Source organism: Patella vulgata, chromosome 8, assembly GCF_932274485.2.
Source record: "Patella vulgata chromosome 8, xgPatVulg1.2, whole genome shotgun sequence".
Classification (NCBI taxonomy): domain Eukaryota; kingdom Metazoa; phylum Mollusca; class Gastropoda; family Patellidae; genus Patella; species Patella vulgata.
This window is the reverse complement of record NC_065886.2, coordinates 4,230,658-4,245,250: the sequence shown is the minus strand read 5'-3', so window position 1 is coordinate 4,245,250 and position 14,593 is coordinate 4,230,658. Positions and strand designations below refer to the sequence as shown.

The window sequence follows — 14,593 nt, the reverse complement described above, 5'->3', positions numbered from 1 at the left end:
AGGTCATAATTTTTATCCGATTTACAAAAAACTATTATTATATCACCGTTACACCCTAAGGACGACTGAGTTTGAATTTCGTGAAAATCAGCCCAAAATTGTCAGACAAAATGGCCGCCGTTCGGTCTCAAATAGCGTAAAAATACGGTATATCAAGGTTGTAGACCCTATAGAGGTCACAATTTTTATCCGATTTTGTTGAAACTTCCTGAATTATGGCCCCTGATTGTACGAAAAATCGCGTTTTTTGCTTGTGGACCCTATAGAGGTCATAATTTTGATCCGATTTGAAAAACCGTATTATTATATCACCGTTACACCCTAAGGACGACTGAGTTCGAATTTTGTGAAAATCAGCTCAAAATTGACAGACAAAATGGCCGCCCTTTGTTCTCAAATAGCGTGAAAATATGGTATATCAAGGTTGTGGACTTTATAGAGGTCACAATTTTTATCCAATTTTGTTGAAACTTGAAATATAAGTTTATAACACAAAGATCTCGGTTCCTTTCGATACTTGCGCATATCGAATTCCTGAATTATGGCCCTTGATTGTAGGAAAAATCACTTTCTTTTTAGCTTGTTCTCTATCCATCTCTCGAAAATGTGGGCGTATCCTGCCTGGCAGCCGCTGGTTTTTAAATTGCCATGTTTTTGGAACGAGGTATTTTGACCAGAACGAGGCTGTTCACAAGGTTAGATACATGATTTTTCAAAATGGTTTGGGTCGGGGTTCAGCCAAACCAAAGTTTCATCGAGCGCATCGAGGACAGCATAACATTATTTGGTGACACTTTCAAGCGATTATGTAGAGAAAAAGACACAAGGGAAAGTCGACTGGAAATGACATTCGTTGCATAAAAGAGTTTGTTACATTCTTTGTTCACACATTATTTCCAACAAAGAGATGTGAGAAATGAAAAACAGCCAAGTTTAAAGCGGAGCGAACTCAATAATTGTTTTATAGGCCTTTGAATATTATTAATTACAAATATGTTGTTCCCTTTTTTTATATAATAAACGATATTATATTTAATATATCTCATGAAATTTTATGTAATTGGCATTCAGTTGTATGTATAAAAATTGCAAAAGCAATTAAATTAAAATCCATCGAAAAATGAAATAGACACAATTTAAGTTTATAAAATGACATGCAAGGCGGGGCGATGCGAACAACCATATTAAAAATGATACATTTACATCCTTCAGGTGACCGGCCTACGACTGGATTCTTATATAAAGGGTCGATCTGGACTATATTTTGGAGAATAAAACTGCTTAATATTGTGATAAAAGCCATTAATATCTTCTACCTTTGGACCGAGCAACTAACTCAATATACATGATACGTTTAAATCTTAAACCCGTCGTGTATTATATAAAAACAGGAACAGCATATTTGGTTTGGCTGAAACCCACCCCCGACCCTTTTGAAAAATCGTGTATCCAACCTTGTGATCAGCCTCGTTCTGGACAAAATACCTCGTTCCAAAAACATGGCAATTTAAAAAAAAAATACGTTTTGGAACTCTAGACAAACGTGGCATTTTGTTTTTACCACGTTACAACTTGGCAAAATTATGGCAAAAATTTCAATACATTTTTGCCACGTTTGGACAAAAATGCCATACGAGGCATTATGAGGTTTATAGTGTTAAAGCTACGTTCCCAGGAAAGTATTTATTGGGTGGTTATTTCCAATAAAAGTATGGCAATTTTGGTATATATGGAAAGTAGAAATATCCAATCTTACTAGAAAAATAATGGATTCCCTGAAAAACACTCATGGAGCACATACAGGACAAAATTTGCGGGTTTCCCTAATCAACAGCCCGACGATTAGGAGTGTCTGCACGCGTGACGTCGAAGGTTGCACGCGGATATTGAGCGCTTGATGTACATGTTTATAAACTTTATGAAGGGTTAGACGTACACACTTTCTGAGATAAAAATCACGGAAAAAGACGCGGGCAGTGGATAATCCGAAAATTTAATTAGGCTTCGATATTTGTAATAAATAGTCAGCGATAAAGGCAACATCGTCTTGTGTATGCAATGAATTCTCCTCCGACCTCGCACCCGTTGTGTCACGTGACACAAACATAACCTCTTTTGATCGATTTTTTTTATGGCCGGCTATTCCCTGACATATTGCAATATTTTGAGAAGTATTTGAAGCAAAATTATGATAAATTAATTAGTTTGAATACGTTTTTAGTCCAAATATATCATCAAATCACTCAGTTTTTATCTGGGAATGTATCTTTAAACTGTTTCCTTTACAGCAATCTGCGACATTACTGGTTTATTGAAGCGATGTCAGATTTACGTGACAAGGGGTAGGGTCGTCTGTCCAACCTCGTGGGTTTTCTCCGGGTCCTCCGGTTCCCCCCCCCCCACTGCTAAAGACCCCTACGCGCAAGCGAATTATTGAAATAAAATTAAACAATATGTTAGTCCCGAAATGACCTAGTTTGCGTCGAGTGGACGTTAAACCCCATTTCTCTCTCTCTCTCTCTTTACTGAAGCGGTGTCAGATTTACGCAAGATAACAGACAAATAATATACCTCATGTGTCGATGTGCTAAATACCTGAGCCGTACAGACAAACCTTTTAGCTGATACAGAAATAATAGAGCATGAAATAGACATTGTAACTATTGTTAATATTCAACTTACTGATAGTGTTCGGATATTCGAACAAGAATACTATTCGAATATTCGACGGGTCTTGAAATTTGTATTCGAATAGTATTCGAATATTTTCAATTTTTTAATATAGATATATTTAAAGTGGTTTATATTCAATTTATTGTGATTTCTATTAATTATTTAATACGTGAAATTTCTGTTGACATGTGACAATGCACAAGATTATATTTTGGCAATTGCCAGTGGATCTTTTACGTAAACTGCCAATTTGTACACAAGACCTCGGCCTTCCATGACATCGCAACAAGTAGACGCGGACCTCAACCATACTCCAGTCACCTGCCATCTCCGCCAGATGCTCTTTTAGTTTATCCGAGGTATGTGAACCTGGACATGATTTCACTTCCAGAGTCTTAGCCACCATCTCCCAATCTGGTGATACAAAATGAGCGGTTAAATTAATGCAAGACTCATTTTGTTCATCTGATGTCCATACATCTGTGGTCACAGCGGTTAACTTCGGACTTGGGTCATTCTTGATTTGACGGTCGTCGGAATGAACGGCATCATAGATTTCTTCCATTCTTTTTTTGAGTGTTTTACTCGACGGCAAATTGTGTGATGGATTCAGGGCTTAATTCTACCAATTCCCGAAAATGGTCATTGTCAATAAGAGAGAGGGGCTGATAATGCTTGGCTACAAACTTGATCAATTTCTCAGTGATGTTTTTTTTTGCTGCGCTGAATCTTGTTATACTTCTTGCTGTTGCATGGAGAACTTTGTGTAAAACTTTTTAATTGGCTGAATCTTGCCTGACCGCACGTCCCTTGCAGAGGAAGTATCTGGAGCTACGTATATGTTTCAACTTCATGTGGTTCCAAAGATTAGCCTTGATGTGATATTAGTCAAGACCATGGAGTTGTATATATTGTCAATATATACACCTCTATGGTCAAGACAGCCAACTCCATCGTGGCACTAACTGGCTAACCAAAATAGGTAACAAGCTACTTACCGAATAACTGTCTCTGAAGATCTGTGTAGGGGTAGCACCCTTACAAGCTGCGGTTAGGTAATCTAAGTAAGCTTTGAATGTAAATGTGGCAAGGGAAGTCGCCTTTAATAATATTTGAGTGCAAATAGAATAAATAATAGATATTCGAAAATATTCGAATATCGTTATTGCTATTCGAATATTCGAATATTATATTCGACGAGCGAATATTCGAATATTCGTGCCGAACACTACTTACTGATCCATATCGTATAAATTCTTGTATTAAACTTTAATTTATGTATATTAAATAGTGACATATAACTTATATTATAAGTCTAGCTGTATCGGGTTACCCGAGAATACTCATCGGAATTTTCCGGTGTGGTTTACCCTTGTCAGTGGTGCATGGTGCAGGACGGAGGGTCTGGCAAGTGACAACTTATAATCGTTCCCATGGGACGAAAGACCGAGTTCCCGTGTACACAGACGATAGTTTAAAATCGATATATATATAATAGTAGGCCATAGTGTCTCTGGCTGGGCAAAATGTCCGTCATAGCACACTGTATGGCGTGTATCCGTCTTCATTATCCCAGTTGGAGCGGAACAGTAGGACGTCAAGCCCCATTTCATTTCATTGTGTTATGATAGGTTCCCACTCACTCGGCAAACCTCGGCAGATTCCGGTACCCTACAACTGTAGATGTAGGGAACTGGAATCTGCTGAGGTTTGTCGAGTGTGTTCCCACTAACGTGCGATGCGTTGCGATGGGATTATCCCTATAATCGTAGAGCGAATCGTGATAGTGGGAATCTAGCATAAAACATGTGTCTCTCATGCCCCCGTCAGATCGTGGTGGCGTTCTTACTGCGCGCTGCTGCGACTGTACGGCGATCAGAAAATGCACAAGGTCGCCAGCAAACGTGAACACAACGCGAGAAAATATCCTCAAATATTAAAAACTTGAAAAAAGTCGTGTTCTTACAGCTTTCCAGGTCAGATCGCAGAACCTTGGCGTTTGTTTTGAACATGCTCAAAAAAAAAAAAAACCCGCCGTGACTCGTCGATCATTGGCGACCATGGAGACCACAGGACGATATTTGGCGTTTTAGCCACGCTTTTACAACGCTTGTGGCGATCTAGACGCGTTCTGGGACCATTTTCCGTCGCCGTATAGCAGCGCTGTAAGAAAGCCACTCCGGTCTGACAGGAGTATAAGATAAACAACTTTCCTGGTAATATTACTATCAACACAAATAGTTTTATATTGTCAACCCAGATAAATCCACACTGATTTTCAAAGAAAGGTGTGATTAACAGATTAGTTAAGCCCTAATAATACTCTTTTAAGTTAGTTCTGATTATGTAATATGTGTCGAACTTTGATCCTGATCATTTTCTATTTATTGTTTTATTATTAATTTCTGACTTACATGTAGAATTTCTGACTTACATGTAGAATTTATGCAAGTTGTATTTTGATGATGAGCTATAGTATTACTCGATAGCACGATTTAAACTATCAAAATCTGCCCAAATCCACAATTATTTCAACTCATATCACAATAATTTATATCGATATTTGATAATACACCATTTTTTTAAGCTAAATTTTCATTTTTAATTTAAAATCGCAGCGTTTTTGTGTTTAAATGCCTCTAAAATTGCGATTTCCAGAAATGTTTGGTCGAATTTTGATACAAGAATTAAAGACTGCGATTTTAAGGTAGACATTTAGCTAAGGGTCGTTATTATGATGGTACATTGAAATGAATTGAAACGGGGTTTAACGTCCTACTGTTCTGCTTTGAACTGGGCTAATGAAGACGGGCATACGTCATGCAGGACTGTGAAGGAAAATTTGCCGGAAGGGATCTTTTACCTGCACGCCAATGAGTACACGAGATCTCGGTTTTTCGTCCCAACCGAACGACTGACTGACAAAGGGGAACCACGCCGGAAAATCTGGTTGAACTTTCTCTGCCAATGCAGGGATGGAACACCCGACCTCCAGGCTAGCTAGCCAGCGTCTTACCCACTTAGTCACCGTGACTCCCTGTTGGTAGGCCTACATTAAAAGAACGATATAAATGATTATGATATATGTGGAGTTAATAGTGGAAATAATGGTGGTTAGGGTAGATTTGCGTATTTACTAGGCCTACTTCCAAACTTTCAGCGCCATAAAACGCTACATTAAATTTAAAATAACAATTTGGCATTTTCAAATATCGATATAAAATTATTGTGATATGAGTTGATATATAATGGAGGCAGGTGTGGGTGGAATTGGGTAAATCGCGCTACTCGCTATTTTTTAATTTTTAAAAAAATTGTTTTATAATTTAATTTGCAGAAGAAAAATAAAGTTAATACTCCCCGATGTAACCCCTCTTAGAGGTAGTAGCGGCTATATAAGCGAATATTTACTGAATGGGTTTGATATATATATCTCATATCTGTTATCTGCGATATCACTTCAGTGGAAGCGGACGATAAAAAAAGGCCATTTAACACAGTTACTACTAATCTTAAGGCGATTAAAAACAATGAGATCGCCAGCTGTTCATTGGCAACCATTGAATTTGTGTGGACACAAGATTAGGAAAACTATTGCGTATTAAATGGCTTTGATCTATATAGGAGTTACCCGACCTTTCAACTTTGACCTGCTATCACATGACTTGCACACAATGTTGACATCTGAGCATTAGTGTGTGGGTATAGCGGAATGGCGTCGATACCGTTAGGTATTCGTCTTCTACCAACGGTTAATGGCGAAAAAAGAAACATATCGTGAGTATATTTAACGCTTTTATAACTGGAAAACATTTCAGTGTAGTAATTTGTAAGATTTTGAATCCTGAATAGTTGTATTTAGGACTAGGAGGTGATATTATTAAAGATAACATAATCAAGTTTGAAAGAAAAGCTATTTATTTAGTGATCCGACCAGTGGCTCGGGTCTGTCATACGTATTAAAGTCGACGGTATGCTGTTGGTCTATTCCAGGTTTTACTACTGTTTTATGGAACCAGTACGCAATTCACAGGGGGTAAATTTTGGCTTGAGTAGGCTACAAGATTCTGAATTGATACGATTGACGGGGTTCATAACTTTATCGACTTTTGCTGCTTGTCTTTAGTTTAAAGGAGCTATGTCGCTAATATTTGGGAGCTAGAAAATGACACAAATGGGTTGCAACGCATAATGAATGTATATATCTCATTAACATTCAATCGTTTCTGTTTTTACTGTAATTTCTAATCAGTTAGGTTCGGCGACATACGCCAGTATTCTTAATCGAATTTCAATCTCTATCGCCTGGTTATTCCAATCTACGCCGATAGTATTTATTGGGCATGCTCTCCAGATAAATATAGCGTCATCGTTTCACATGACTTGTGGAATATGCCTAGCCTCGTTTTTTCGTGTCCCTTATTACAAATAGTGCTGAAATGCATTATGGTACACGATTAGCGTACCAATTGTAAAATGTTTATTTTGTCTTAAATATTGGATATCAGAAGGCTATCTTTTCCCGGTAAGATCACAACATCAATGTTGATTTAAACCGACAAATAAATCGTGTTTTCAATGTCAAAGATTTTGGACTATACTTGAGTTAGAGACTTAGCTACTTTAAAACAGATTGGCTCGGATTATTTGTACCGTATTTAATAGAAGTTTGAAACTCATGTTCGAATATACCTCAGAATCAAATCTATTTTTTAAAATGTTCCGATTTGTTTTTCTTTTATTATTTCAGCCCCCATTCCCCCATTAATAACTTGCCCCCCACCCGCACACCCCAGCCCCCCTGCAAGGTTAATCTGACGTGACCCTGTGCAGAGCCCCAATAAAGTCAATTACATGCATTATGAGATTGAAAGTTTTCATATGCCAGTAGTTGGTCTCCACTTTCATCAAGAAATGAAATGTGTAGGCCTTCCTGTTTGATCATAGGCCTTTTTGGATCCTTAATATTGAGTTTGTCCTTCGACTTCCTTTGTGTTCAACCCTTTTCTGGCCATAATGTTTGCTTATCCATGACAGAAGCCTTGTAAAGAGGTATCAAAACTCAAGGCCCGTCAAGTTAATGGTGGTCCTGGGTTTGAACAAATAATAAATTGAATTTGGTTATAAAAATGTGTAAGATTGACAGATTTATTTCACTTTACTGACTGAAAAGTTATTGTTTTAATTATGGACTAGAGAATAACCTACATGTAGGCCTATCTTCAAAGCACTCTGAAACCTTCTTGAAAAATGCTTAATTTTGATGATTAATCATGGACACTGTGCCGTATCATATAAATTCTTTGATTTGATGATTTTTGGGAAAATCAAAAAGAATAGACATTTTTTTTTCGAAAATGATTCAGAAATTGTTCAAAATAAGAGAATCTTTGTTCAGTTTACTATTAAACAGATATACTGAAGTGAAGTTGACTAGAAATAGAGAAACAGTTCAAAACCTTACCCATTCTCCGGGAGAAGATTCTTTGGCTAAAGGTTAAAAAGAGCTAAGGCTTTAACTTAATATTTTCCATAATATTTGAAATTAAAAACTCAGATTACAAGTCAATATTGGTCCATTTCAATCAATATTGATGTTGTTATCTTGCTGTGAAAATTTGTAATCAGTACCATACACAAAGAAAAACATATCCTACAAGACCGTGCAGAAATAATTATTTATGATAATAAAAATACGTGTGGAATGGACTAAGCAGGCGTAGACAACATGATCAATTTTATATATTGATTTGTTTTGGGAGATAATATATCTTCGTTGGAAATTTGAAAAAGATATGTCGTGTATAATTCCTACAACATAGTTAATGATCAAGGTGCATTTAGCGAAGCTTCACTTATCACAAGATAAAATTAAATGTTAATAAGCCGTTGAAAAAAGATGAGTCTTTAAAACAGCCAAGAGATTGTGTATTTTTTTATGGTCAAGGGGAATGAATTCCATAGGTTTGATACACTGAATAAAGGGAATCTCCAATCCGATTAAAACACAGATCCTATTTTGTTTCGATTTTTATAGTTCAAAATTTTGTTTTACTTGTCTTTACTACGCTAGCATCTTGAAGAGTTGTTATATAACCCACATTCTGGATGATGTGAGGGATTGGCCAATGAGACGGTCTGTTACAGCGAGTATTTGGCGTGAAGTGCACGGAACTGTGGGTAACCCACTAGAAACATCAATGCTGTCTGACGTCATAGGATGAAAAGCCGCCCGTATGACCCCTGACTTGACCTTCCACTACAACTGGTCAAATCTTCATGTAATAGAGGCCATTGAAAGTATAAAAAAACGAAACAAAATATAGATCTGTATTTTGATCAGATTGGAAAATTTCGTAGATTAAGGAAGTCAATTAAGACAGATAAAAACAATTCAGTTATAAACTAGGTTCGTCACTAAACAGTAATCAATTCCGTCTGTTAGATAAGTTATATCCTGGGGAATTTCAAATATTATTTACAATATCTTGATGTTCAATTGGACTTATTTCTAGATGGACTTGAGTAGGATATGTTTAGCATATACCAGTGATACGGCGTGCTAGATGTATCAGAAGCAGGGAGGTTGGGTGGCAGAATGGTTGGCATGTGAGCATTGTATCTGATGTCTTTCATTGAGTCAACTGGCTTGGTTTCAATTCCCCAGTTGTACGTGACAAGATGTTGGGTTGCCTCTCCAACCTCGTGGGTTTTCTCTGGGTACTCCAATTTCCTCCCACTGCTAAAGACCCCTATGCACAAGTGAATTATTTAAGCCTATATAGTTGAGGACCACAAAACATACATGTAGTTCATGATGAAACACAAGTAACAAGCATTGAGAACAGGTAGTCTAGCTGGTGCTTCACCTCTCTGGCATTTGAAAGTTATGCACAGAAGTTAGAACTAAATTCTGCTTTCCACTGGAGAGAAATTGTGGCTGTCTAGTTGTGCGGATGGCATGAAAAGCCAAGTTCCTTTGTACACATTGGCGTGCATGTAAAAGAATCAATTACAGTTGGTCAGTTGGAATTCGAAACAAGAGTAGGCCTCTGTCCGGGGAAAGAACACTGTATGATGTACATGTATGCCTGATTTCATCAGCCCAGTTAGTGCAGAAAAGTAGGATATTTAACTTTTATTTCATTTCACCAACTAACCAAAATAAAACATCCCCATCAATCACTAATCGTGAGAACACAATCTATATCAAATTAAATTAGATTCAAATCGTGAAAGAAGAAAAATAAAAGAGTTGACTTGATTTTGATACTGTGATTAATCAGATGGGTAGTATTATTTCCTACCATAGTAGACAAGGAGTAGGGTCGTCTGTCCAACCTCGTGGGTTTTCTCTGGGTCCTCCGGTCTTCCCCCACTACTAAAGACCCCTACGCACAAGCGAATTATTGAAATAAAATTGAACCATATGTTGGTCCTGAAATGACCTAGTTTGTGTCAAGTGGGCGTTAAACTCTCTCTCTCTCTCTCTCACTTTTTTTCCTACCACAGTAGTATTTATAAATGTATATATATAAAATTACATAGAAAATACATGTCAAATTTTACATCAATGTGGTAGGAAAGTCTTGCCACCCCCTTGTATACATGCGACCCAGGTTTTTTGTCTCATCCTGTCAACTAGATGTATTTCCTTACTGTACACAAAGATTAAAATTAAAACAAAGAGTCAAGGATTTGAATTTTTAAAAAGTACATGTACATATAAAGAATAATATTAATTCTATTCAGTTGATAAAACATTATGAAACTGTGTGATATGATATCTCCATTATCAATTAACATGTGTCCTTCTTGATATAAATATGTTACATATCGGTACATACATATGAATTATTGGAATATATATAAACCTATATCTAATCTCTTACCTTAAATGTTATATATTACACTTTACTTTCAATTAATACTAACTGATATATACCCAGCTGGGGTGACCCAGTATTTTATAGAAATAGAAACAGGGCGGTCAAGAGAGGGTGGTCCAATATTTTATAGAAATAGAAACAGGGATGAAGAACTGGGTGTGCTCCGACAACCTGCCACGCCTGAAACACAGTTTTGAAAAGGGAGGTTTGAAATCTGATGGTTTAACCTCCACTCAACACAAACTAGGTCATTTCGGGAATAACACATGTTTCAATTTTTGTTTCAATAATTTGCTTGTCCGTAGGGATCTTTAACAGTGGGAGAAAACCGGAGGACCCTGAGAAAACCCACGAAGTTGGACAGGCGACCCTACTTCTTGTCAGTTCACTCAATGACAGACCTTACGATTCAACGCGCAGCGGCACATGCTAACCATTCTTGGTCTTTAGTAGTGGGAGAAAACCGAAGAACTTGGAGAAAACCCACCAGGTTGGACTAGTGCCCCTACTCCTTGTCACGTACACGTGTAGGATGAAAACTGCAGCACCTGATTCAATAACAGACCTTATGATCTCAAGCTATTTATTAAATAACCTGTACGTGTTATTATATTAGTTTATGTATACATGTAATACATGTAGATATAAAAGTTGGAAGTTTTACTCTGTAACAGATGGTAACCAATATACATGTATATTGTCATTTATAATATATGGTTGACTGATTGGCGTTCAACAACTTATAGTCAATATAAAATATAATAATTATTGGTCTATTAATGATGGTATTTTTATTTTTCACTCACCACAACATGTAATAAGCTATGGGTAATATCTATTTATATATTTCACTCACCACAACATGTAATTCCATGTATTTATTAGCTACGGGTAATATCTACTTTTATAGTAGTGGTGAGACCCAGGCTAGTTGATTGGTCAAGGTTTTCAATCCAAGTTAGATTGTGATGAATTGTGTGGATTTTTCAAGTTCAGTCTTCACGTTATTGATGGCAGAGCATGCTTGAACATTCTGTGTAGTCGTTTAAATAGAGAAACAAGCATTGTCTACCCATGTACATTATGACTTTACGTTCATGACAGTTGATGTCAAAAACAGCTGATATCACTCATAGAACACCTGAGACACTTGTAGAACACCTGAGACACTTGTAGAACATGTGATATCATTTGTAGAACATATGATACCACTTCTAGAACAACTGATACCACTTCTAGAACATATGATATCACTTCTAGAACATATGATATCACTTCTAGAACATCTGATACAACTTCTAGAACATATGATACAAGTTCTTGAACAACTGACATCACTTCTAGAGTATATCATACCACTTCTAGAACATGATACAACTTCTATAACATCTGATACCATTTCTAGAACACTTGATACTAATCCACTATGTTCCACTTTTACCTGATTGTAAACATGTTGGGGGGATCACGGTGGCTAAGTGGGTAAGGCGCTGGCTCGCTAGCCTGGAGGTCGGGTGTTCGATCCCTGCATTGGCCGAGAAAGTTCATCCCGATTTTCCGGCGTGGTTCCCCCTTGTCAGGGATGCAGGACCGAGGGCCTGACAAAGACAGCTGTCTAGTCATTCGGATGAGACGAAAAACCGAGGTCCTGTGTACACATTGGCGTGCACGTAAAAGATCCCTTGACAATTGGAATTCGATATAAGAGTAGGCCGTAGTGCCGCTGTCCGGGCAAAATTTCCCTCATAGCACACTGTATGGCGTATGCCCATCTTCATTAGCCCAGTTCGGAGCAAAAAAGTAGGACGTTAAACCCCATTTCATTTCATTTTTGTAAACATGTTGTCATGATCCAGAAACAAATGCAACTTTAACGTCTTGCAGACAAATTTGTTCGAAATAATCAAGTTGGTCATTATTGATTGAAAGCCGAACTCCGATTACAAAACTCAGATTATTTAGGATGTTAATTTTTTTATATGATTATTTCTGTAGTTTTGTAATCGGAGTTCAGCTTTAAGTTGTTTATTCCATGTAAACTATGGAGGTTTGATGTATAATTATATTATTGTATAATTATATTATTGTATAATTATATTATTTGATTGTATAACTTTATTATATATTTGTATTATATTATTGTATAATTTCAGATATAGAATATTTATCTTGATCTTCACGTTTTTATGTTACGCCAGTTATCATTTATCTCGTAAACCAATTAGTGTTGTCAAGGTAACTAATTTATTATCTAATTAATATTGGTCAAGGTAACTGATTTATTATCTCTAATCTAATGTTGTCAAGGTAAATAGTTTATTATCTAACAAGGAAAATGGAGGGGGAAAGAGAGAGAAATGGAGTTTTTTGTCCACTCGACACAAACTAGGTTATTTCAGGATTAACATATTTCAATTTTATTTCAATAATTCGTTTGCGCTTAGGGTCTTTAGCAGTGGGAGGAAACATGAGGACCCGAAGAAAACCCACGAGGTTGGACAGACGACCCAACCCATTACCATTCAGCCACCCAACCCCCCCTAGAAAATGGAAATGAAATGAAATGGGGTTTAACGTCCTACTTTTATGCTCCGGACAGGGCTAATGAAGACCGGCATACGCCATACAGTGTGCTATGATGGAAATTTTGCCCGGACAGCAGCATTATGGCCTGCTCTTATATCGTATTTCAACCGTGCATGCCAATGTGTACACAGGACCTCGGTTTTTCGTCCCATCCGAATGACTAGACAGCCGTCCTTGTCAGGCCCTTCATCCTGAATCACTGACAAGGGGGGGGGGAACCAGGCCGGAAAATCTGAATGAACTATTATGAAGAATAAACCACTTCTTCTTTCTACATAAGAACAGTAGGACGTTAAACCCCATTTTATTTCATTTCTTTCTACATAAAATTTGTTTGTACTAATGTTGTGTGGGGATTTTTATATAGATTGAAAACTGGCCACTCAAATCAGGGGCAGGGAGCCACGGTGGTTAAGTGTGTAAGACACTGGCTCAATAGCCCAGAGGTTCAATCTTGCTGTTGGCTGAGAAAATTCATTGGGATTATCCAGCATGGTTTCCCCATGTCAGTGGTGCAGAACGAGAGGTCTGACAAGAAAAGCTGTCTAGTTGTTTGGATGGTACGGAAAAGTGAGATTCCGTGTTCACATGGCGTGCATTTTAAAGATAGCTTGGCAGTTGGAATTCGATATAAGAGTAGGCCATACCGCCACTGTCCAGGCAAAATGTCCTTTATAGTACACTGTATGGCGGAAGCCCGTCTCAATTAGCCCAGTCGGAGCAGAACAGTGGGACGTTAAACCTCATTTCATTTGCTATAGGGGTCACAGCCAGAAAGGGTTAAATCTAATGTTGAATTGTTTTTGTTGTATTTTATAACAGAGTGTTCTACATCGTAATTGTTCTAACGTTGATCATCATGGTCGTGTTATACCGGTTACACCCAACTCAACATGGTGTGACTGGGCTCCATTTGGTAAGTATATCTATCATCTCAACTAATCTTACTATAGTTGGTTAGCTAGCAAGTCATGGTAAATTATTAACATGTAGTCCTTCTAGTTAGCTAGTTGGTTAGCTAACGAGTCATGATAAATTATTAACATGTAGTCCTTCTGGTTAGTTAACTTAGCTACAGTAAATTATTAGCATATTGTCCTTCTGGTTAGCTAACTTAGCTATAGTAAATTATTAGTTATTAGCATATGGTCCGTCTGGTTAGCTATAGTAAATTATTAGCATATTGTCCTTCTGGTTAGCTAACTTAGCTATAGTAAATTATTAGTTATTAGCATATGGTCCGTCTGGTTAGCTATAGTAAATTATCAACATATTGTCCTTCTCTTTGATTAGCTAGTTCTTTGATTAGCTAGCTGAGTCTGGCACAACCGGTGAACACATGGCATGCATTTTAAAGATCGCTTGACAGTTGGAACTCGATATAAGAGTAGGCCATCGTGCCGCTGTCCGTGCAAAATTTCCCTAATAGCACACTGTAATAATAT

The 14,593-nt window shown here is 37.3% G+C and overlaps 1 protein-coding gene across 2 annotated transcripts in view; it reads left to right on the top strand.

Moving 5' to 3' along the window:
- Positions 1-6,370: 6,370 nt before the first annotated feature.
- Positions 6,371-14,593, top strand: part of LOC126829918 (glucose-6-phosphate exchanger SLC37A2) — a 29,426-nt gene continuing 21,203 nt past the window's right edge. For both annotated transcript variants that reach the window (XM_050560094.2, XM_050560093.1), the window contains exons 1-3: positions 6,371-6,450; positions 12,716-12,797; positions 13,971-14,064. In XM_050560094.2, the coding sequence (XP_050416051.1) occupies positions 6,386-6,450; positions 12,716-12,797; positions 13,971-14,064 (241 nt within the window). In that variant the 5' untranslated portion in view covers positions 6,371-6,385. The remainder of the gene's footprint in view (positions 6,451-12,715; positions 12,798-13,970; positions 14,065-14,593) is intronic.